The 25,427-nt window shown below is 48.9% G+C and overlaps 1 protein-coding gene across 1 annotated transcript in view; it reads right to left on the bottom strand.

Annotated features, from left to right (window-relative positions):
- Positions 1-25,427, bottom strand: part of BCAS3 (BCAS3 microtubule associated cell migration factor) — a 655,707-nt gene that overhangs the window by 329,834 nt on the left and 300,446 nt on the right. The window contains exons 20-21 of the mRNA XM_048519361.1: positions 3,969-4,070; positions 1,234-1,334 (exon numbers count right to left, since the gene is read on the bottom strand). Of these exons, the coding sequence (XP_048375318.1) occupies positions 1,234-1,334; positions 3,969-4,070 (203 nt within the window). The remainder of the gene's footprint in view (positions 1-1,233; positions 1,335-3,968; positions 4,071-25,427) is intronic.

The raw sequence follows: 25,427 nt of genomic DNA, 5'->3' as shown, positions 1-25,427 counted from the left end.
GTGAAACAAAATGGAATTTTGAAAGAAGAAGGCATTTATACTGCCCCGTGTGGCTATTAGTCTTGCCTTTTTATAAAGCTGCATCTGTCGTTTTCTTCCTTGTTCCTGCTGCGGGAAAGAAATGGCGGGTGCCACTTAAGAAGAAGAAGAAGAAGAGGAGGAGGAGGAGGAGGAGGAAGAGGAGGAGGAGTTTGGATTTATATCCCCCCTTTCTCTCCTATAGAAGACTCAAAGGGGCTTACAATCTCCTTGCCCTTCCCCCCCTCACAACAAACACCCTGTGAGGTGGGTGGGGCTGAGAGAGCACCGAGAAGCTGTGACTAGCCCAAGGTCACCCAGCTGGCGTGTGTGGGAGTGCACAGGCTAAACTGAATTCCCCAGAGAAGCCTCCACAGCTCAGGCGGCAGAGAGGGGAATCAAACCCAGTTCCTCCAGATCAGAGTGCACCTGCTCTTAGCCACTACGCCACTTACAATAAAGCGAGTCTTGCTAGTAGCCAACTGGGGTGATATAAACGCCATTTTATCAAAGTTGTATGTTTCACAGTGCAGGGCATAATAGTTTTGACCAAAGCGGTTCTTAAATAACATTTTTAGACGCTATAAGAGAATCAGAAGAGGAGGGGGTACAACAGACACTAGGAGCTGGGGGAGCATTCAACGTAAAGAATTAGTTCACACATCCCCTTGGATCTTTAGGCTGGACAGATTATTAACCTAAATCATGATGATCCCAAAACACAGTGTTGTATTACAAGACTGAGTGCATCATGTATCTACGATACAGCACTGTGGGCTTCATGTGCTATGGGGAGCAGCAGTGGTGTAGTGGTTAAGAGCAGGTGCACTCTAATCTGGAGAACCGGGTATGATTCCCTGCTCTGCCACGAGTCGTGGAGGCTTACCTGGGGACCCAGATTAGCTTGTGCACTCCAACACACGCCAGCTGGGTGACCTAGTCGCAGCTTTTCTGAGCTCTCTCAGCCCCACCCACCTCACAAGGTGTTTGCTGTGAGGGGGGGGAAGGGAAAGGAGATTGTAAGGCCCTTTGAGTCTCCTTAGAGACTCCTTAGAGGAAAGAAAGGGGGGGGTTATAAATCTAAACTCTTCTTCTTCTATGTTATAAACCCCAGCATGTAGCCGTTCTTGCCCACATCTTCCCCAGGTTCAGTTTTAACCATGCAAAAATTTAGCCGATGCTGTTGCCCTAGAATCGGATGCACCATCTCCATACCTGAGAAAGCCACTCTTCGTCTTCCTGTCCACTGTGGTCAGAGGCTAAGCTGTCATAGGATTCATGCCGAGTGATGGGCCCCGGACTTCCTGGAGGAACCACTGCAGCAAAAGAGAGCAAAGTGAACATTAGGCGCAGCACAGTGTCAAGATACAAAGTCCCGGTTCAACATTGTTTGGGCTGAATAGGACTCATTTGCTTGTTTGGAGCAGCAGTGGCGTAGGAGGTTAAGAGCTCGTGTATCTAATCTGGAGGAACCGGGTTTGATTCCCAGCTCTGCCGCCTGAGCTGTGGAGGCTTATCTGGGGAATTCAGATCAGCCTGTGCACTCCCACACACGCCAGCTGGGTGACCTTGGGCTAGTCACAGCTTCTCGGAGCTCTCTCAGCCCCACCTACCTCACAGGGTGTTTGTTGTGAGGGGGGAAGGGCAAGGAGATTGTCAGCCCCTTTGAGTCTCCTGCAGGAGAGAAAGGGGGGATATAAATCCAAACTCTTCTTCTTCTTCTTTCTAACCCTTCTCTCTAGAAATTCGCTTCAAGTGGTTTACAGAGAACAATACAATACAATGCAATGCAAAATTAATTAATATGCAAACTGTTAAAAATTGCAAAAACAAAGGAGAAGCGCTGAAGAGCTGGTTTTTATATCCCAATTTTTCTTGACCTTTGCGGAGTTTCAGAGCAGCTTACAAACTCCTTCCCTTCCTTCCCCCTCAACAGACACCTTGTGAAGTTGTTGGGGCTGAGAGGTTCAGAGACAACTGTGACTAGCCCAAGGTCACCTAACAGGCTTTATTGTGGGGAGAAGTGGGGAGCTGAACCCAGTTTTCCAGGTTAGAATCTGCCACTCTTAACCTCTACACCAGAGCTGTAGAGAGGGGGAACTGTGTCTGGAGTACACGTGTGCCCTGCGCCCCTGCCTGGCCCCGGAACACCCCCGCCCCGCCCCTGCACCAGTGCGGACCTGGTGCAAGACATATGCGCACCGGTCCCCTGGGCGCTACGCCACTGTTCTACACCACCCTGGCACCAGTCTGAACTACTAAAACCCATCACCTTCTAATGGCTATTAAATAGGAGACTACTTGGGAACCGTACAGAAGATGCTCCAATCGCCTGAGGGGTCTGCACCCAACTACCCATCTCTAGCTGCAGTACTGTAGTGGAACATAAACTAGATGACCAATGAGACAGCTACCATCCACCATTCTGAAAGCGTTTGCTGCGATGGTAAGAAGCATAAGCCTCTTTGGTGGTGGTGAAATGTGCCATCAAGTTGCAGTCAACTTGGGGTGACCCAGAGGTGGGATCCAGCAGGTTCTCACAGGTTCCCGAGAGTAGGTTACTAATTCTTTGTGTGTGCCGAGAGGGGGTTACTAATCGGTGATTTTGCCACGTGATTTTGGCCTCAGTTACGCCCCTCCTCTCAGCAGTAGCGCGCAGAACTTGAAGCAGTCTAGCAGGAGGTGCACTCGGGCGCATGGGCAGCCTGGCAGCCTCTGCGCATTCGCTTCCCGGCCTAGGGGATTCCAAGCGCAGCGGCCAAGGCCCTTGCCACAGCGCCCTGCTCTCCAGGGAATGCCCCTGCCCCAGGGAAATGCCTTCGCCACGCCCCCATTGTGCCCTGCCCAGCCCCATTGGTGCTACACCACAGTTTGAATCCCACCACCATGGGAACCTGTTACTAAAATTTTTGGATCCCACCACTGGGGTGACCCCATGTGGTTTTTAAAAACCAGATGTTCAGAGGTGGTCTGTGTCATAACCCTAGACTTCCTTGGAAGTCTCCCGCCCAAATACTGACCCAGGCCAGGCCTGCTTAGCTTCCACAACCTGACGAGATCACGCTAGCCTGGGCTGTCCAGGTCAAGACACGAAACCAGTTTGAAGAAGCTAAAACCCATCCAGGGTCTCAAATCTTGTTTCCAACGGCAGAACCACGTGTAAGTTCAACGATTTTGTAAACATTTTCTAAAAATTAGAACTGGCCCAGCCAGTTCACTAGTACGGAGTCATTAAGATGTCTACAGTGGTACAGAAGGAAAATCTAAAAGGGTAACGGAACCAAAATCTAGAACGGCAGTCAGCTGAATTCCCCCACCTTGTCTAAGTTAATTCCAAATTCAACCCTCAGGCTATGCTTCCCAAGTGTTTGGGCTTGAAGGCTCAGTCATGTGCTTCTTTAGCAAAGAGCCCTCCGGAAATACAACAGGAGTGGCAACTGGAGAAAGCATGACTCAGTCCGTATTTGATTCGCTGATATTTGTGTCAGTCACGCAAGTCACCAAGCAGGGGAGAATGGTAGGTGACTGACTACCAGGGCCAGAGCTAGGGGGAACTGCGCGGGGGCAGACATACCCCTGCCATGTCCCCGCCCACCCCCTGAATGCCCCAGAACGGCCCAGCCACACCCTGGAACGCCATGCCACACCCCCGAATCGGCACGTGCCCGATGCATCGCACACACACACCCTTGGCGCTACGCCACTGTTGACTACTGTTCCAATACAAAACATGTGCGCTGTCAGCCAGGGATTTGGTGGGTGTGCCAAGACTTAGCTCAGCCAAAGGATGAAATCAGAGCAAAGAGACCTCTTAACAATCAGGCACATTTGAGCATGTCAAGTGGTCATTAACTTCATCTTTTTTCGCTGTGGGAACCCAAAGTGGCTCACAGTGTTCTCCTTTCTCACTTTTGTCACTGAAACAACCGTGTGATGTAGTTCATGCTGACAGCGGTGTGATTGGCCCGTGGTCACCAAGCGAGCTTCCACAGCGGAGAGGGCTTTCGAATCAGGCTCCCTGACCACTAGGCACGCTGGCTTGACTTTCCAGTCTGAACAAAAAAGGGTGCTTTTCATTGGCTGCCCCCAGCGGGGGCTGAGCTGCATTTGCCTCGTTTTCAACAAAACTTGGATCCGATGAAGTATGAACTACTTCACAGGGCTATTGTGAAGGTTAAAAAACAGCACGCTGGATGCCTTGGAAGAACAACAGGAGACAAATATGTCTGGAAACTGCTGGACTTGGGAAGGATCTGGATTCGAATTGCCGAGCAGCGACTGAGTTTACACTACAACCTGGGGCCCATTCCCATCCTCAGAGCCTTGAATACCTCACAAGGACATCTTATGGACCCTGACTGAGCTCCCGAGCATCCTCCACCCCCCAACCCCCCCCCCCCGCACTACCCCCCCAAATCTCTAGGTATTCCCCAACTCAATGTTTTAAATAACTAAACAAAGCAGGGGAAGTCCCTGCGTTTCTTACAAGAAGAATAAGATTCAAAATGTGACAATAAAATATTACAATTGGAAGAAGAAGAAGAAGAGGAGGAGGAGGAGGAGGAGGAGGAGGAGGAGCTTGGATTTATATCCCCCTTTCTCTCCTGCAGGAGACTCAAAGGGGCTGACAATCTCCTTGCCCTTCTCCCCTCACAACAAACACCCTGTGAGGTAGGTGGGGCTGAGAGAGCTCCGAGAAGCTGTGACTAGCCCAAGGTCACCCAGCTGGCATGTGTGGGAGTGCACAGGCTAATCTGAATTCCCCAGATAAACCTCCACAGCTCAGGCGGCAGAGCTGGGAATCAAACCCGGTTCCTCCAGATTAGATACACGAGCTCTTAACCTCCTACGCCACTGCTGCTCCTGTAAGAAGGAATACCATCAAGCCCTGCTGGATCCAAAAGGACAGAATCCTACACCTGGCTGAAACCCAACACCTTCCATCTTAAAACTGAAGCAACGCTCAAAAATCATTCACTAGGTGCTCCCAGACTGTCTCTCTTCCTGTTTTCCAGCCGGCAGCGCCAAAGTGCACGCAGGACAGCTTCTGCAGAGCTGGCGACTCAGAAGGGATCTCGCCCCGGACAAGCGCCGTTGCCAACGATACGACGCCTGCCGCAAAGTTTTCAGGAATCGTCTACTTTGGGAGATGCACAAGCCAAGCTAAACGGCAGTGACAAAATCCGCCCCGCCCCCACCCCCGGTAGCAGCGGGGTGCCAGCCCTCCACAGCCGTTCTGCTCTGGCCGGGGGTGGGGGGTTTGCATAACCGTCATGTCGTCTTGACATTAATGCAACTTATTCAAAGCTGCCTCAACAATTAAGTTGGCCGAGATCTTTTTGGCAGGTGGGAGCGGATGATTTACATCTCGGAAGCAGCTGTTTGGCCAAACAGCCATCTTTTATCACTGTTAAGTGAAATCTATAACTGAGAGGCACAGTGGTGCGGAACGTCCCCTCCCCGCTCAAGACACCTCGGGGGACACGGAATTTGTTTGCAGTTTGGGGACATCCAGGATTAAGGGTGACATGAGTGTGGGGGATACGGAGAGACGCGAGAGAGTTGCCAAAAGCGGGAAAGATCTGGATCGGAAAATGACAGGACTGAGGAGAGGGATGGAAGTTTAACGCTGGCTCGTGGCCATTTTTCCGTGGGTCGTTAAAATGAGTGTCAAGAAGGCTTATGGCGCGGTCAGTGTTCATCCTACCAAGGGAAGAATTAAAGTTCCAAAATTCATTTTTCCTGATAGGAAATGAGCTAAAAGGCTTGACTCTTTTCTGAAGCGGCTTTTCCAAGCAACGCAGACAGCGGCGGTTCAAAGATGCCGACCACACCCTGGAGTGGCGGCTAATGTTGCCTCAGGACTGTGACAGTGTTCTCTACGGGCGATTCCGCACACGAGCAAAATAGGTTCGACCCAGTTCCCTGAGAAGGGTACTAACCTAGGTTGAAGCCATTGTTGTTCCCCACTGCAACCAGCTTGATCCCAGCTCGGAGGGCGGGATCATCCTGTGCCTCTTCGCCGCTCCGTTCCGATTGGCTACTGTTCTACTGCCATGTTCCTCTATCCCCACACACGTTATAAAAAAAACTGCCACAGGAATGGAGGGACAAAGGTGGCATTTTTTGATTGGCCAGCTGTACGCATACCCGAAACACTCGGCTGTGATTGGCTGAATGGGGGACTCCCGGCACCAGAGATCCCGCACTTTACTGGAATTGAGCTGAGTTCGAGCGGGGTTCCCTGAAAAAGTAGTCGTTCCCAACTGGAGTCGGAAATTTGACGGTTACACGGGGCGAAGCTGGTACAAAACCACATCGATCCCAGTGGTTGTGCGGAGCACTTAGGTCGAACGCAGCTCGAACTTAGGTCGATAACGCAAGTGCGGAATCGACCTAAAGGGGCCTGCCCTTGAAGACGGTTTGGCACCTGGCGCAAAACATGCAATGGCCCGGCTTTTGGCTAAGGTGAGCCACAGGAAAAACCGATTGCACCTCTGTCTTGGCAAGCAACTGCTGGGTGCCAGGACATAAGAGCTTGGATTTATACCCCGCCTTTGTCTCCTATAGGGAATCTCAGATAAACTCCTTCGCGTCCTCACCCCACAACAGGAACCTTGTGAGGTAAGTGAGGCTGAAGCAGTTCTGAAGAACTATGACTGGATCAAGGTCAGCCTGCAGGCTTCATGTGGAGGAGCAGGGAAACTAATCCTGCTCACCAGATAGGCGTTTGCTGTTGATGTGAAAGAGAGGGGAATAAAACCCGGCTCTCCAGATTAGAGTCCACCACTCATAACTACTACATGATGCCATCAGTTTCTGGATCCATTGTATGTACTAGTTATTGGCTCTAATGTTTTTGGGTAGGTTTTAGTGATCTCTTGCCTTATTTGTCTCCCCAAAAGGCAACACAGAAGAATGGATTCACTGAAAGGGTGCCGAGGTTGGCTGTCCCAGCTCCCCGATGAACAGCCTTCAGAGCCTTTTGCTAGGGCCCCCTCAACCTTGCTGCCAGCTCGCATCAGTGCCTTGCTCCCACCATGTCAAAGATGACTGAAGCTCACCCTAGATTCCTTCCCAGGCAGCTACTGGCCCTGATGCTTCCATATATTCTTTCCTAGGATCTCCTCTTCAGCGATGAAACCTCACTCTGCGTGCTACCCTACACAGAAGTCCTTTCAGTCAGATCACAGAGCAAAGACTTTTCAGTCATCTATCCTACCGAGCTCCCTCCTCTCCCCGACCCCCCCCCCAGCTCTACCCCCCCTAATCTCTGGGTATTCCCCAACCCAAAGCTTGGGATAAGACTGGGGCCCATAGTGAGAAGACAAGTATCACTGGAAAAGATAATAATGCTAGGAAAAATGGTAGACAGCCAGATTAAAAAGGAGGAGGAGGAGGAGGAGGAGAAGGAGGAGAAGAAGGAGAAGATGGAGGAGGAGGAAGAGGAGGAGAAGAAGAAGAAGAAGAAGAAGAAAAAGAAGAAGAAGAAAAAGAAGGAGGAGGAGGAGGAGAAGAAGGAGAAGGAGAAGGAGAAGGAGAAGAAGGAGGAGGAGGAGAAGGAGAAGGAAACGAAAAAGGAGGAGGAGGAGGAGGAGAGTCTCCTGTAGGAGACTCAAAGGAGCTTAAAAACTCCTTTCCCTTCTTCTCCCCAAAACAGACACCTTGTGAGGTAGGTGGGGCTGAGAGAGCTCCGAAGAGCTGTGACTAGCCCAAGGTCACCCAGCTGGCGTGTGTGGGAGTTTCCCAGGCTAATCTGAATTCCCCAGATAAACCTCCACAGCTCAAGCAGCAGAGCCGGGAATGCTCTTAACCACTACGCCGCTGGAGATGGTTGGCCTCCGTCAAGGAAGTTTGCAAGAATGGCCTTCAGTTTGCAAGGACAGAGCAAGGCCATCAACGACAGGGCATTTTGGAAGTCATTAATCATTAGGGTCCCCATAAGATGACAGCACATGAGCACACCCTGCCAAGACTATAGGCCAGTGGTGGCGAACCTTTGGCCAATTGGCAGGGCCAATTGGCAGGGGCTGATGGGAATTGTAGTCCATAACATCTGGAGTGCCAAAGGTTCGCCACCACGGCTATAGTCAGTTGGACCTGCCCTTGTCAGAGTCTTGGACCTCCATGGATTTGATGTCCTGCTCTTGCACTCAGCTGCAGGATTTGCTCCCCGACTCAGGGAAAGTTCTGAAAGACTTTTCGTGCCTTGCTCACCTACCGAGCCATTGCATTTTCTTGCTGCTCTCCCATCTGTTAATCAAAGCTCAAAATTACACAACCGAAGCCTGACCCAACTTTAGAGGGTGCATTGGGGGCAGGGGCAGAATAGAAAAAACGTTGCTCCGGGGATAAGGAAATTTGATGTGTAAAGTTTTTGCCTGCTACAAAATATTTATAAGAGAGCTATAAACTAGTTAATAATGGGAAAGAGACACAAACAGAACTATGAGTAAGATGCTGGCGCCTCTATGACATAAATAGTTCAGTTTTGTTTTAATAAACCCATATAATTCATGAAATAATGTTCCCTTGTACGCTTACAACCATAATATAGCTGCAATGAGTTCTCAGCCCTTGGCATATACTGGATTTTCCTTGCATTGTTACTGACCAACAGAAAACACGGATTCTTTCAGGACATCGTTGTCTGGCCAATATTCCATGCATGAAGCGGGATGTAAATCTAACAAATGAACACATCTGTCTCACATTTCCTTCAGAGTCCTTGAAAGGATACTCACACAGACCTACCCAAAATATTTAAAATTAATCCTAGACCAAGCTGTCTTATACACAGCATGATCACTAGCCAAACTGTCCACTGCAAAAGTTCCCAACCTTTCTGAGCCTTTGGCGCCTTTGGAGTTCTGGCGCAGGGGTGATGAGCGCAGTCACAAAATGGCTACTGCGTGAGGTGAAAACCAGCCACAAAATGGCTGCTGCGGCTTCCGTTCAGTCTCACAGTGAAGAGCCTTGGTCTGCGGTTGCAGCTGCCACCAGAGAGACATGTTTAAAAATCTGCATTGCCAATCAGAAGCCTTGCTGGGAAAAGCCCCCCAATGACCCTGCCCACTTGGCGGGTGTCAGGAACGCATCACTGTGGTCTACTGCATCACTGTGATATGGGAGGAACAGCAGTGGCATAGGAGGTGAAGAGCTCGTGTATCTAATCTGGAGGAACGGGGTTTGATTCCCCGCTCTGCCGCCTGAGCTGTGGAGGTTTCTCTGGGGAATTCAGCCTGTGCACTCCCACACACACCAGCTGGGTGACCTTGGGCTAGTCACAGCTTTTCGGAGCTCCCTCAGCCCCACCTACCTCACAGGGTGTTTGTTGTGAGGGGGGAAGGGCAAGGAGATTGTCAGCCCCTTTGAGTCTCCTGCAGGAGAGAAAGGGGGGATATAAATCCAAACTACTCCTGCTCCTGCTCCTGCTCCTGCTCCTGCTCCTGCTCCTGCTCTTCTTCTTCTTCTTCTTCTTCTTCTTCTTCTTCTTCTTCTTCTTCTTCTTCTTCTTCTTCTTCTTCTTCTTCTTCTTCTTCTTCTTCTTCTTCTCCTTCTCCTCCTCCTCCTCCTCCTCCTCCTCCTCCTCTCTCCAATTCCCATCAGCCCCAATCGGCCATTCTGGCAGGGGCTGATGGGAAATGTAGGACCTGGGGGACCTAAGTTCCAATCCCTATTTGACCATGAAACTGGGGGGAGGGGTATGTGTGACCGGGGGCTAGTCAACTCTCATGAAGCCCAACCTATGATTTTACTAGACCATCCGGTATGGTTTCTGCAGAAGTCCTGCACCCTACACAAGAACTACAGTATTCATTTTTTAAAAAAAACTTGGAAAAACAGCACATTTTGCTGGTGTTGCCTGTCGCTGCTCTCTCTTGGCCTCTGACGCACAGGTACAATAGATGTTCAATTATTAATCTTTAAGGTTTTCTATCAGCGGCCCAGTGCAGGGATCCGGTTTCCTTTTCCTCTCATTACATTCCTCCCAGGAGAACAGTCACAGGCAGGGTATCATTACGAAACAGGCATCTCTGTGCGCTTGCAAAGAGATCTTTGACATGGCGGGTTCCTGACAACCGCAGGTGCTTCGCTTCCCCCACAGAACACGCGCGACACCGCCGAACTTCCTCGGCCCGGCAAGTGTCGGAATGCCAGCTGAATTCAGAGGAGAGGCACGCAGAGTGAAAATATTTGACTCATGGATGAGTATTTGAGACCACTGAAGGACGACAGCTAGCCACGTTGTGCCCTACTCAACAACTGATCTGGTTTGCCCCACACTCAACAGAGACAGTCTCACAAACAAAATGGAGTGGCCTTTTCGAAAAGATCTGGGAGAAAAAAAACGCATCATGCAAAGAGGCCAAGAGGAGGTCAAGGGTGAAGGGGTTGCTCAAAAGCAGCCTGGTGTCAGACTAGGAACACAGGGAGATGCCTTATATCAGGGGTGGCCAACCTATGGTGCTCCAGATGTTCACGGAGTGCAATTCCCATCAGCCCAATTGGCCATGCTGGCAGGGGCTGATGGGAATTGTAGTCCATCAGCATCTGGAGTGCCACAGGTTGGCCACCCCTGCCTTATATGGAACCAGACCGGTGGTGGGATCCAAAAATCTTAATAACAGGTTCCGATGGTGGTGGGATTCAAACAGTGGCGTCGCCGCACACACGCGCCTCCAGTCCCTATTGGGCAGGGAGGCTGCTTTTGTAACCCTTTCTCGGCACTCGGGAAAAAATAGTAACCGCTTCTAGAGAAGTGGTGAGAATTGGTTGGATCCCCCCGCTGAACCAGGCCCTAGGTCTACCAAGGTCCGCATTGTCTACTCTGGTTGGCAGCTGCTCTCCAGGGTCTCAGTCGTTCACACCCCCTGTGACCTGATACTTGGAGCTGGAGACTGAAGGTAGGACCTTGCGCATGCTAAACAGAAGGGAACCTTTGCCTTGGGACATGGTTGGCATTGCCTTCCACAGTGACACGGGGCTAGTCACTCTCTGTCCTTTCTCACACAGTTGCTGTGAAGCTAAACAGGGTGGAGAGACGTGGGTGCCGATCCCGCCGCTCTTTGGGGAACAGGCAGGAAGAAGAAGAGTTTGGATTTATATCCCCCCTTTCTCTCCTGTAGGAGACTCAAGGGGGCTTACAATCTCCTTGCCCTTTCCCCCTCACAACAAACACCCTGTGAGGTGGGTGGGGCTGAGAGAGCTCCGAGAAGCTGTGACTAGCCCAAGGTCACCCAGCTGGCGTGTGTGGGAGTGCCCAGGCTAATCTGAATTTCCCAGATAAGCCTCCACAGCTCAGGCGGCAGAGCTGGGAATCAAACCCGGTTCCTCCAGATTAGATACACGAGCTCTTAACCTCCTATGCCACTGCTGGATAAGGTCATACACACATATAATATAGGTGGCACCTGAGATGGTGCTGCAACCACTTTTGGAGGACCCTGCTTAGGGCTTCCTCTCCAAAAGCAGCAGAGGGGATTGGAATGCTAACGGTTATTATTCACACCTGCTGTTTGTCGTATCTTTGCTTGGCGCTTCTCCCAGAACCGGCCTGGCTCGGTGTGTGAACCGGTCTGTGGAGGCTGAGCCAAAGTTCTCTTGATATCAGTCTGTGCTGTCCTAATCACTTCTCGCAAGGACTCTGATGAATCTAGCCATTTCTAATAAAAGATATTTCTGTCCCTAAGAACATACTATTGGAATGGTCTCAGTTTGTTACAGATACCTGTCCCCCTTCCACAGAACCAGTTCACACATGCACAGAACCACCAGTTCTCATTGTGACGGCCAGTGGTGGGATCCAAATTTTTTAGTAACAGGTTCCCTCGCCAGCCCCCCCCCCCCAGCAAAGGGGGCAGAGGCGTACCTAGGCAAACCTGAGCCCTGGGCAAAACCTGAGTTGGATGCCGCCCCATAAGCAGCCACCCCACCACGACCCCCCCAAAAAAAATTTTTTGCACCAGGTCATTTCTAAATCATCATCACATTATAGAAAATGCCCCAACTCACAAATCTGAACACAGCAATGGTGAAGCACACAGGTTCTTTGATAGAGACTGGTGAGATAAAAGGCACGAAAGGCTGAGAATCCATGAATTGCAGTACCTGAAAGGGATTAACCCAGTTCAGGGAGTTACATTATTAGTCCCAATTGCTATGTGGAACCTTCACGTTCAAAGGCAGGATGCCTCTCAGGGAGGCGAGGGCGTGGAGGTGGAAAAGCAGACCCAATTAGTAACCCCCTCTCAGCACACACAAATAATTAGTAACCCACTCTCAGGAACTGGTGAGAACCTCCTGGATCCCACCTCTGGTGACGGCCCTTGGGTGCACGTGTCAGTTGTCTCCGTGGAAATACTCTGCACTGAAACTGAGTCAAGGCCGGCCCACCCACACTGTGGCATTTGATCTTTGTGGCTCGTTCGCCCATTTTTAAATCGTCTGTTCAAATTACAGCTACACGAGAGAGAAAAAGCGTCAGCGCGCTGGGCCTCTGCAGATGCAGCACGCTGACGCAGCCGGTGGGTTTTAACGGGCTCTGGGTGTTATAAAAAGGAAGCTATACCTGAGATGCAAAAATATTTCTGAATGCATTCACCAACTCAGAAACAAGCGCTGGAGGGTTTCAGAGGGTAGCCGTGTTCGTTTGCAGTTTTTTTTAAAAAACTAGAATTAAATATTTGACAAAGTAAACTTCAGCAGTGCATGGAACCTTCATTCTTTAAAGTATTTTAATGAATTTTAAATGTTTTATCGCTATATTGTATTCATGAGACCTTATACTGTATCTGTTTTATGTCTCATTGTACACATTATTATTGTGTACACATTGTACTCATAATAATAATAATAATAATAATAATAATAATAATAATAATAATAATAATAATAATAATAATAATATCCCAAATATCTTGGTGGAATCTAAGGTGCTATAGGACTTGAATCCAGCTAAGCCCTAGATCCATGGTGGCGAACCTTTGGCACTCCAGATGTTATGGACTACAATTCCCATCAGCCTCTGCCAATTGGCCGTGCTGGCAGGGGCTGATGGGAATTGTAGTCCATAACATCTGGAGTGCCAAAGGTTTGCCACCATTGCCCTAGATGAAAAGGCAGACGCAGCCTCGGTTGCTAAAAGGGAGCTAGGGAGACATGGACCGGGTGTGCGCTGCATGACCGAGCAGCAACGGTTTTAAAGGCAAGGAGTCTGCAGCCAGCGATTCAGATCCTGGCCACAAAGCCATTCTTCCCTTGCGTTCAGAGAATAAACGTAGCGGCGAGAGCTGACTGTGAAATCCGCCTGAACGGGCCATCTTTAAAGAGTTACAGAAGAGGCAACTCTTTCTATAATTCACCGACTTCAAAAGTATGTTTGACATTATTGTCGGGAAAATTATGTTAACCATGGATTACTGTTACAATCAAAGTATGTAGTGAGAAGACAAGAGGCTTAGTAGTAAATTTTCAAAGCGGAGCGCGGGGGATTTAGCCGTTTGACTCCCATTAGCATCAGGAGGGCTCGCACGGCTAAATCCTCACACGCCGCTTTGAAAACTGACCCCTTCAAGTTGATGGATTCACGCCCCCCCCCCTGCAACTCTCTCCCAACCACCAGCGCCCTTTAAGAAGTTCCAGATGACCAAGCAAGACCGGTGAAAGAACCTTTTTGGCGTATCGTGGGGTTGTTCGCCGGCATCTGAAAGTTATTTTAATTCTTCTGCCCTCAGAACTGAGTCCAGCATTTCACACTTGAGAGGCGCACGGGGACGGGCCCATGTTTACAGTTTTGAGACAGTGAAAACACACCCAGCCACAAAAGGGTAGGAAACTCCCTGTTAAGCACCTCGTGTCCGTGTGAATAGCTTCTAGCGGATCCCGCTACAATTTGGGTCCGGAAGACTCAAACATATTAAGCTGCCACTTAACCGGACTCGGCACGGGACTCCTTCAGTCTCTGGAGAGCTGCCACCTAGCCGAAAGAGCTTAGCTCCAAGGAGGGGCGGAAGCCGGCCTGGTTTCTCCACGGTGGAGGAATTATTTGTACTTCCTTTCACCACTTAACCTCTCTGTCTTCAGGAAAAGGGCAACATAGTCAGGCCTCCAGGAGGGGGGGGGAACCCCTTTTCGTTTCCCCACAGAACCAAGACGCTGACATTCCCAGTTACAAATCACTTTCAAGTAAAGGGGAGGTTAATGCAGGCTGGCTGGCGAAAAGTTGCGTTAAGACAAGTGAGTGCTGAGCGCAGTGACCTTACACTTCGCAGAAGGAGGAACCCTGGGCAGTCACTTGCAGCCAGATTTGCGATTGAAATCGCCATGGTTGTCGCCTCGCGGAAGGACGAGGGGGGAAGATATCAGGACGATCGCTGTGGATTGCACTAAAGGTGCCTTAGAAATATTCAAAACAGGCTTTTCAACAACAACGTATTGACTAGGTCAGGGGTAGGGAACCTGCGGCTCTCCAGATGTTCAGGAACTACAATTCCCATCAGCCCCTACCAGCATGGCCAATTGGCCATGCTGACAGAGGCTGATGGGAATTGTAGTTCCTGAACATCTGGAGAGCCGCAGGTTCCCTACCCCTGGACTAGGTAAAGCACACACTGCAACCCCTCCCAATCATCTTTTTATCCTTCCCTTCTTCTAAGGAGCTGAGGGCGGTGTTCACTCCTATCCCTCCATTTGCCCGTACAACAACACTGTAAGGTAGGCGGAGGAATGTAATTGGCTGACTTCAGGGCAGACTGTGGACTCGAACCTGGGTCTCCCGGGGCCAAGTTCTACATTCAGACTACTACACTGCACTGGCTTGCTTTACAGCAGACGTGGCCAAGCTATGGTGCTCCAGATGTTCATGGACCACAATTCCCATCAGCCCCTGCCAGCATGGCCAATTAGCCATGAACATTCCCATCAGCCCCTTTACAGCAGGGGTGGCCAAGCTATGGTGCTCCAGATGTTCACAGACCACAATTCCCATCAGCCCCTGCCAGCATGGCCAATTAGCCAATTGGCCATGCTGGCAGGGGCTGATGGGAATTGTGGTCCATGAACATCTGGAGCACCATAGCTTGGCCACCTCTACTTTACAGCAACATACTTTTGGGTGGATACAAGGGAATTTTGCAGCTGGATAACTCTCCCTGAATATTAGGCACCACTTCCATTCATTCCAAAGATACCAATCTCTTTTGTTGCCACAGTTGATGGAACTACACATTCCCAAGTGTGTTAAACACAGCAAAGGTCATTGTTGTTGCCATCTCCATTTCTGAGCTTGTGCAAAGCAGGCAAATGTTGCCCGGATGATTTATGGGGTTTCTAAAGTCTGGAAATGCCTGTCTTTGGAGTGCTAGCATAGAGTCCAGAAAGGAACAAGCCAGGCTCCCAATTAGCTCACAACTATTGCTAAGTCGTCTTGACAAGGACGCCGCCGTGCTTAATTACTGAGCTGAAACCGAGTGCAGTTCTAGGAAGAGAACACAACACTAGCTAGAGGCAACATTTCACAGCAAGCTGGAAAAGAAAAAAAAAAACCAAAGGGAGAGTTGAGAAAATATGAATATTTAACTTCCCACTTGGATCAGAAAGGAGGAGGTTTCTGCTGTACCGCTGTTTATTCGAAACTGTAAAATCCCTAAGTGCGGATGTGATACAGTCAGTGCTCCACTGTCAGAGCCCAGCAACCTGACGGCAGGGGCGGAGCCAGGGAGAACTGCGCCCAGGGCACATGTATGATCTTCGCCCCCACCATGCCCCCAAATGCCCCCGGAATGCCACGCCCATGCACCAGTGCGCGCCCGGGGAAAGACGCCCTGCCTTATCCCCTGGGTGCTACGCCACTGCATGACGTAGCTGAGGGAGCAGCCACAGGTGCAAGCATCGGGATATGCCTTCAGAGAGCTCCAGAGAGATTCAGGGTGGACATCAAAGAGTGCTGACTTCTTCTTGCTTCTTCTCCGTACATTCATACACCCGCCCTCGTTCTGAATTGGGAAAGGCACACGAGCATTACCTCTCCCCTGCCACGTCAAGTCTGCTCTTTGTCTCTTCCATGTATTTCCCTGCACTTCTCTTGGGAGGCCCTACAAATGCTCACCGCTCCGGAGATTTACCATCGCTTAAAGTCTAGATCAGGGGTAGGGAACCTGCGGCTCTCCAGATGTTCAGGAACTACAATTCCCATCAGCCCCTTTCAGCATGGCCAATTGGCCATGCTGGCAGGGGCTGATGGGAATTGTAGTTCCTGAACATCTGGAGAGCCGCAGGTTCCCTACCCCAGGTCTAGATTATTCGATCAAGAATATCAATTTCTCCTGAGCAAAGCGCAAAGCTCTTGCTCTCCAATATTCTTTGGGATTATCCCTCAGAAATCTAGCCCTGCTATATACCTGGAACATCTTGTAAATTACAATTGCAGATGGGTCATGACTAGAGCAAGGTGTAACTCTTTTCCGTCAGTACATCTTCAAGGTCGCTTCTCTAATATCCCACAAATTGAGCGTTGCTGTCGTTTCTGTCCTAATACAACTGATTCACTTTCTCATATTCTGCTTCACTGTTCAAAATACAACAACATCAGAACTGATTTGAGAATTGTACTGCCAACAGGATTTATGCTCCTTTCTGATAAGGTAAAAATGACTAAGCTTCTAAATAACTCTAATGCTGAAATCTCTGAAGCTGTTGCTACATTTTTACTCTGTGTACTGCAAATTGTGCAATAATGATCTTTTATTGTATTTGGAACTCATGACACACTCCGGTTTTATGCCTAATAGAGGTTTTGGATTTGGATTTGGTATTTCCCTGCAGGGGAAATCTTACAGTTCTGGGTGACTGCTTGTTTTGGGGGAACAGGACAGGGCCTGTTTCCCACCCTGAGCCCTGTGGACCTGCTCCAAAAGCCTCTACTGGCTTTTTACACTGGCTGCCGTTTTGTGACCAGTAGCACATAACACGCCACCGTTTTCGAGTGGGCACCTCCCAAGGTTCTTAATTTTTGTCACGTGCTTCCCAGAAACAGGAAGTCTGCCCGTTCAAGTACCTCCTTGAATGTTCTACCATGCAACAGTGATCCAAAGCAGCCAAGTCAACTTAGAAAAGGGTCCTTGAATGCAGAATTGGTGAAATTCTTGCCATACAAGAATGTGACGTCACATCTTTAACCAGGAAGGACTTCTTTTTTATCGCTCCAAAATCGATTTCTCATTCTTGCCTCCAAGACCTCCCAACAAAAATTGAGGAGTAAAGTCACACCACATAAGCGTACCAGAAAACACTATAATATAGTTGGGGCGGAGGGTCTCTCTCTCTCTCTCTTTTTTGTTTTAACAAAATCTATATTTATATCATTACATTTCCTACGGTCGAGGGCAGCTGTAATTAATGGATTTCTCTCCTTCCCTTAATGCACTCATTTGTCAATTCAAAAACACACAACGGCCAATCAATTTTGATGTATTTAGTAAGCAATTTGTCAAAGAATGTTGCAGACCAGTTAATATATTAATTCTTGCCATCAGCCTCCTCCTAATTTCTGCATGTCTTCTTCATGAAAAAATAAAACCCGACTCAGTGTGCCCGGAACCGGGAGACGCCCTTTCTCTGTGACTCCATTAATCTGAATACAGGAAATGGAAAATATAACCTCATGCATAACCTGAATTTTGCTGACATTTCCATGGTTGTTTTTTTTTTAGATATGACTGCTTTTGGATTCCTTTATGGCTGAGTTTTAGACCAGTGTATATAGCCTCTGACTGGGGACTGACATTGATATGAGAGCAGAGGATGCATATTTTTCTAGGTTCTGATACAAGACAGTCAAGGAAGACTAGTTGAAAGCAAGTCAGCAGACATGGTAGTCAGCTAGCTACCGTTGCCAGGTCTCCATGCTCCTTCTCTCCGGATTAATAGGATCCAGGGGGAAGGTTATCTTTTATTTAGCTCAGCCATCCTGTCCATCAGAGTCCACATCGAAGGCACCAGCACAGTGGATCCAGCAGGCACCCTACCCCTCCACATACCACCAGGTTTACAGGAATCACTCCTAAGCTCCCAGATTCTCAGGGCTTGGGTCCACAAGAGACAGCAGAAACGTTGGTGTGTGTGTGTGTGTGTGTGTATTTTTCCCTCCTATTATTATCCAACTTTCCCCCTTGATATTCTAATGGAATACCGGGACTTGGGTAGAGTGTAAGAGAAAGGGGAGTACGAAGTCCTCCCACCACACTGCAAAACGGATTGGAAAATCGAGCTAATTCCGGGGGCAAAATTGCCGAAAGGCAGACTATACACCATGAGCCCCCTGGAAAGAGGCACTCCAGGAATTCTTGGAAAAGAATGTAGCTAGGGGCCCGCCTCCTCCCCCCTGGCTGCTCCAGTGCTGTTTCAGAAAAAGAAAGATGAGTCACTGAGACTGTGTATGGATTACCAGGGTCTTAATGCTATTTCGATGAGCAACAAATACCCCTTGCCATTAATTAAAGATCTTTTAGGGAGCTTGGCCCAAGCGTGGGTTTTCACCAAACTGGACCTACGGGAGGCTTATTACTAGGTCTGGATCGTGGAAGGGCAAGAATGGATGACTGCGTTCAATACCCAATACGGGCAGTTTGAATATCTTGTTATGCCATTCGGCCTGAATGGGGCTCCAGGGGTATTCATAAATCTGATTAAAGAAATAATGCACGACATGTTATTCAAGGGGGTGGTGGTATATTTGGATGATGTGCTGATATATACTGAAACTCTGGAAGATCATGTGAAGCTGGTACAAGAAATGTTTAAAAGGCTAATGGCGAACTAACTATATGTCAAACTGTCTAAATGTGAATTTCACAAGGATAAATTAGATTTCCTTGGGTACTGGGTAACCCACGAGGGGTTAGAGATGGACCCTAATAAAGTACAGGATATAGTGAGTTAGGAGGCTCCGCAGACGTGGATACAACTTCAATCATTCCTGGGGTTCACTAATGTCTATAGAGACTTTATCTCAGAATTCACAGAGACAGTATTCCTCCTGACCAATTTATTGAGGACCAAGAGAAAGGGCCCCAAAGTAGTAGTCCGGGGGCTCCTCTGCCTTGTGATATGGCTTGTCAGGTAGCCTTTGAAAATGAAAAAACAGGGCTGAGCACCCATTTGAGATCTGGATGGATCACAAAAACCTTGCAGCTTCGAAAGCCCCTAGTAAGTTAAACACAAAAGAATTACAGTGAACATAAGAACATAAGAACTAGCCTGCTGGATCAGACCAGAGTCCACAAGGTACCTTTGGGAGCTCACATGCTGCTCCTGAGCACCTCTTCTTCACTTCTGGGTCTCTTATCACCTATGGGACCCGTTTCTCCCCGCTTTTGGGAGGGTTTTAATGAGGGTTATTGTGGACATTGTTTGTTACTGATCGCTGCGTTTTAAATTGTTTTAATGTATTTAAGGGTTATTGTATATATGTGATTTATGTTGTTCACCGCCCAGAGCCCTTCGTGGGTAGGGCGGTATACAAAACCCAATAATAAAATAAATGAATAAATAAATAAATGAATAAATGAATAAATAAATAAATAAATAAATAAATAAATAAATAAATAAATAAATAAATAAATAAGGCATTTGCAATCTGAGATCAAGGAGGATCAAGGAGTGGGTGGATTTTTTTCTCGAAATTCAACTTTACCCTATATTTTCTCTGGGGGAGAAGGAACTTTCTAGCTGATGGCCTCTCTCAGTTTGCCCCAGATTCCATGTTACAACGAAACTACCCAATCTACCATCTTCACGCCAACGCAACTAGGTTTGACTGTGACCACCCACAATCAAGCACAAAGTGAAAGAGGGGTTTTTGCTGCTCCAGAACAAAGACAATAAATAAATGCAGTAGAGTATTCCTAAAAAGAATCCTTTTCCATCTGCTGCAGGCACCAACACAAGACTCCAGTGGTGGGGACAGAAAGATGCAAAGCAGGTCTGAGGATCCCCCCCCCCCCTTAAAATAATGCCATGCACTCCTTTGGCACGATTGTCATAGGACTGGCCATATATATTAGACCACAGCAATCCATACTATTTCAGCCCCATCTGCCTCACAAGGGGGAGGGGAAGGGAAAGCAACTGTAGAAGAAGAAGAAGAGTTTGGATTGATATCCCCCCTTTCTCTCCTGCAGGAGACTCAAAGGGGCTTACAATCGCCTTGCCCTCCCCTCCTCACAACAAACACCCTGTGAGGTGGGTGGGGCTGAGAGAGCTCTGAAAAGCTGTGACTAGCCCAAGGTCACCCAGCTGGCATGCGTGGGAGTGCCCAGGCTAATCTGAATTCCCCAGATAAGCCTCCACAGCTCAGGCGGCAGAGCTGGGAATCAAACCCGGTTCCTCCAGATTAGATATACGAGCTCTTAACCTCCTACGCCACTGCTGTTTCTACGCCAACCTGCTTTTGTAGGTTGTTTTGAGACTCCTTCAAAGTACAGAAAAGTGAAGCATAAAAACCAACTGTTGTCTTCTGTTACCCTGTACAACACAATATTTGCAAGACTTTTTCTTGTTAAATGTGTGACATGTAGAATTGTTTTAAAAATTTCCTTGATGTCCAATGATTTGCTGTTAACCAAGAGCCGGGGGGGCGCGGGGGGATGTTTATGAATAGAGTGAGCCAGTTGCTCCTTGGTCAGAGTTCAGCATCCATCACCAATAAAGTTGCAATTCTCCACTTTACTGTGAAGTTTCCAGTATGAGAAAAAAACACAATTATCTCACAGCAGGGGTGGGCCTCGGCATGCGCCCCACCTAGCCCGCTGCTGACGGGCGACACTGCCGCACCCCAACAATAGGCCAGAATGTGTCATATGGTAGGTCCTGACCTCTCGGCAAACTCCCTCTTCCCAGTAACAAGACTCTTCTTGTTGATGATTCCAATTATTGACTGCTTCCCCCCCCCCCAATCCCTCCCCCACTTTACAGGAGCTAAATCTGACAGCCTTTTGAAAGTGTGAAAAAAGCGTACAGTCGGAAATGTTCCTAAAACGGGAACATGGCTGGCGGAAAGGGGGGGGGGAACGGGTCAGCCCAGGTAGGATATGAGAGAAACGTTTTGCCTCCAGGTTTTCACAGCAGATGTCCCAGATGACCCCCCCCCCAAACACACACACGAAAATCACACAGCTGTGCAGACCCGATTACAACGCCCCCTGGGAAGCAGATCTCGGACACTTGTTCTGTCTAATATTTCTCTAAACAACATGCTCCCTGTTTCTAACCTCTCGACGCCGGAGCTGCAAATTTGTTTTTAGATGCCCTTTCATAATGTTGTCCAAGAAGCTCACTCAAACTACGTTGGGGGGCTGACTTTAAAAAAATAAAATAAAAGGTTCCTATTCCTCCAGTCGACATGCCCGGGGTTTGCTTTGAACGCCCCCTCTCCAATAAAACAAAAAAAAAAGATGAAAGAGAGGAAGAAGAAGAGGTCCTGGCATCCAGCTGTATATTTATAAACCTTTCCAAAGTATACCCTTCGACCACGCTATCAGACTGTTCATTGTTGCGGCTCTCTGCCGATACAGGGGTACCTTCTGTTAAAAAAGCACAGAGAGTATTTCTTCAATGACCCCGGAGGGGAGCAAAGGTCACTTATTATAAATGGATAATGAGACCTAATGCAGTATTCCGACAGTGGACAAAGAAAGGGCTTATCCGTAGCCCCTTGCGGCTTGGGCCATTCAAGCTTTCATGCCTCTCCCCCACCGCCCCACCGCCGCACACTTAATGGAGCCAAACAATCGGCAGAAATGCTATACAGAGGCCCTGAAAACCGAGAGAAAACGGCAGCGTTCTGAGCTCTGATAGACAGATACAAATCGCGACCCTGAAATGGCGCCAGAATTCCTTTTACTGCTCACATGGCAGACAGCCGTGGCCATTCACCCTCCGACTTCCCATTTAGCCATTTGCTGGCAATTAAACATACTGACGGAAGCGATAGCGCATCAAAACCGCAGGCCGCCACGGCTAATGTGAGACCATTACATCGCCGCTGCAGGTAAGCAGAGCATTCCCGTTTTAACAGATATTTCCCCGAGGGGGAAAAAGAAGATGGAAACCCAGGTAGGGTTCCTGCCCTGGCTTCTGCCATCTTCTTGTATTTAACGAGATCTAATTGCCCAGGCATTTTATAATGTGGTATCGCCGATTTCTAAGGCTGTTTATCAAGATCTCCTGGCAAGGGCTCAGTCACGTTTCTACATCCGAGGATGTCTCAGAAGAATAATGTTTGACATTCAGAACACAGGTTGTAGAGTAGCATACATAACAATATTGTTGCTCTGTGGGATGGATTTAGTGGTGGGATCCAAAAATTTTAGTAATAGGTTCGCTCACCAGCCCCCCCTCAGCAAAGGGGACAGAGGCGTACCTAGGCAAACCTGAGCCCTGGGCAAAACCTGAGTTGGATGCCCCCCCCCCCCATGGGAAGCCACCCCACCACGACCCTCCAAAAAATTTTTGCACCAGGTCATTTATAAATCATCATCACATTATAGAAAATGCCTCAACTCACAAATCTGAACACAGCAATGGTGAAACACGCAGGTTCTTTGATAGAGACTGGTGAGCTAAAAGGTATGAAAGGCTGAGAATCCATGAATTGCAGTACCTGAAAGGGATTAACCCAGTTCAGGGAGTTACATTATTAGTCACAATTGCTATGTGGAACCTTCACGTTCAAAGGCAGGATGCCTCTCGGGGAGGCGAGGGCGTGGAGGCAGAAAAGCGGACCCAATTAGTAACCCCCTCTCGGCACACACAAATAATTAGTAACCCACTCTCGGGAACTGGTGAGAACCTGCTGGATCCCACCTCTGGATGGATTCCAGAATTAGGCAGGGGGGATTTGAAAGGGGTCCGAGGTCCATATTCCCCAATGGTCTACTTTGGATTGGTGCAGCCCCCAAAGTCCAAACTGATCCAAAAATGACCCCATTTTAACCTTCCGCAAACCTCCGCCTGCAACTCTTCCCACAAGTCCCAGAACAACAGCCTTCAGTCCTGTGTGGTCCATTCTATGGCTACCAATCTTGATCCTCCTTGATCTGAGACTGCAAATGCCTTAGCAGACCAGGTGCTCGGGAGCAGCAGCCGCAGAAGGCCATTGCTTTCACATTCTGCACGTGAGCTCCCAAAGGCACCCGGTGGGCCACTGCGAGTAGCAGAGTGCTGGACTAGATGGACTCTGGTCTGATCCAGCTGGCTTGTTCTTATGTTCTTAATATATTTGGTTTTCCTGATTTGGCATGGGGTCAATTGAAAATAACACTCAAAATTCATCCAATGGTCAATTCACCTGGTTTAGTGGGACCGACTCTGCACTGGATGGATATTTTGCACATCACTACGTAAGCACCACCAAGTCTCAGCGGGGTTGGGATGGCCCCAGTAAGGGTTCTGCCGGAGGTCCCGTGCCATTTCCTTCCTCCACACGACCTTCCTCCAGGATCTCCCATCGAAGATGCTGCTTAGCTTCCACGGTCTGATCAGACGGAGCTATACCAGGGGTCTGCCACCTGCGGCTCTCCAGATGTTCATGGACTACAGTTCCCATCAGCCCCTGCCAGCATGGCCAAGTGGCAGGGCTGATGGGAATTGTCGTCCAGGAACATCTGGAGAGCCACAGGTTGCAGACCCCTGATATACTATGAAGAAGAGTTTGGATTTATATCCCCCCCTTCTCTCCTGCAGGAGACTCAAAGGGGCTTCCAATCTCCTTGCCCTTCCCCCCTCACAACAAACACCCTGTGAGGTAGGCGGGGCTGAGAGAGCTCCAAGAAGCTGTGACTAGCCCAAAGTCACCCAGCTGGCGTGTGTGGGAGTGCACAGGCTAATCTGAATTCCCCAGATAAACCTCCACAGCTCAGGAGGCAGAGCGGAGAATCAAACCCGGTTCCTCCAGATTAGATACACGAGCTCTTAACCTCCTACGCCACTGCTGCTCCATGCTGCCTTTCCTCCCGCAAACAACTGTATCTTAGTTTTTAGGGAGGAAACTCTTTATGAAGGACAGCTGTTTTCCCAGCCTCCTGCTCATCACTATCTAAGACTAAAAGATATACAACGGTCTCAATCCTGTAATCACAGCTGCCCTCGGTGCCTCACAAATATGGGTCTCATTTCAGGGGAGGTATTTATTTATTAGTTTTATAGGCCACCCTTCCCGGAAGGTCTCAGGCCACTTACAACAGGTACCAGTGCAAGGAAAATCAATAAAACGATTGGTCTATCAACATATGTTAGTGCTGTTCTAAAACCTATGGGGTAACATTAATACAACCTCCCATGTGGCACTACCTGTGGCGTAGGAGGTTAAGAGCTCGTGTATCTAATCTGGAAGAACCGGGTTTGATTCCCAGCTCTGCCGCCTGAGTTGTGGAGGCTTATCTGGGGAATTCAGATTAGCCTGTACACTCCCACGCACAGCTGGGTGACCTTGGGCTAGTCACAGCTTCTCGGAGCTCTCTCAGCACCACGCACCTTACAGGGTGTTTGTTGTGAGGGGGGAAGGGCAAGGAGATTGTAAGCCCCTTTGAGTCTCCTGCAGGAGAGAAAGGACGGATATAAACCCAAACTCTTCTTCTTCTACCTACATCAAAAGGGAGGAAAGAAGAGGCCAGCTCGATAGACACTTGAAGCAGCCCTCGACCGTAAGTCTGGCAGAATAACTCTGTCTTACAGGCCCTGTTATGCTGTAATGAGTCCTGCAGGGCCCCGGTCTCACTAGACAGAGCATTTCTCCAGGCTGGGGCCACAGCGGAAAAGGCTCTGGCTGAAGACGGCTGAGTGACTTTTGGCCCAGGGACCACCCGAAAGTTGTTATTTGCAAAGTCACACTCCGGGACACGCTCTCAAATTGTGAAAAAGATAAGGATTTGAGAGCATGTTGCAACAGCTACTTGTTAATAACTGCCGCGCTGATATTTACGCGAGCCCAAACGTCATAAGCATACACTCAAATCAAAGCGATGCGTTCCTCCGGCACGCACAGCTCGCACAAAGGGCCCTTTAAGGGACTAACTTAGCATGCGGAGTCGGTGGCCCAGTCAGAGACAAAGATGCTTCTGAAGAATAATGAATGACAAGATCTTCTTGGCTCTCTGGGGTGACATTCAGAACTGTCTGGCACATCCAGATCTGCTCTGATCCCCACCCCACCCCTCCCAAAATTGGCCGTTTGTCTTGTCTTAATAGTGTCAACTGCTATAAGGATGCCTCTAGGTCCGTGGTGGTGAACCTTTGGCACTCCAGATGTTATGGACTACAATTCTTATCAGTTGTACAGCATGGCCACTCATGCTGGCAGGGGCTGATGGGAATTCTGTAGTCCATAACATCTGGAGTGCCAAAGGTTCACC

Source organism: Sphaerodactylus townsendi, linkage group LG16, assembly GCF_021028975.2.
Source record: "Sphaerodactylus townsendi isolate TG3544 linkage group LG16, MPM_Stown_v2.3, whole genome shotgun sequence".
In the NCBI taxonomy this organism is placed as follows: Eukaryota; Metazoa; Chordata; class Lepidosauria; order Squamata; family Sphaerodactylidae; genus Sphaerodactylus; species Sphaerodactylus townsendi.
The sequence above is the reverse complement of the archived record's forward strand: the minus strand, read 5'-3'. Positions and strand labels throughout refer to the sequence as shown.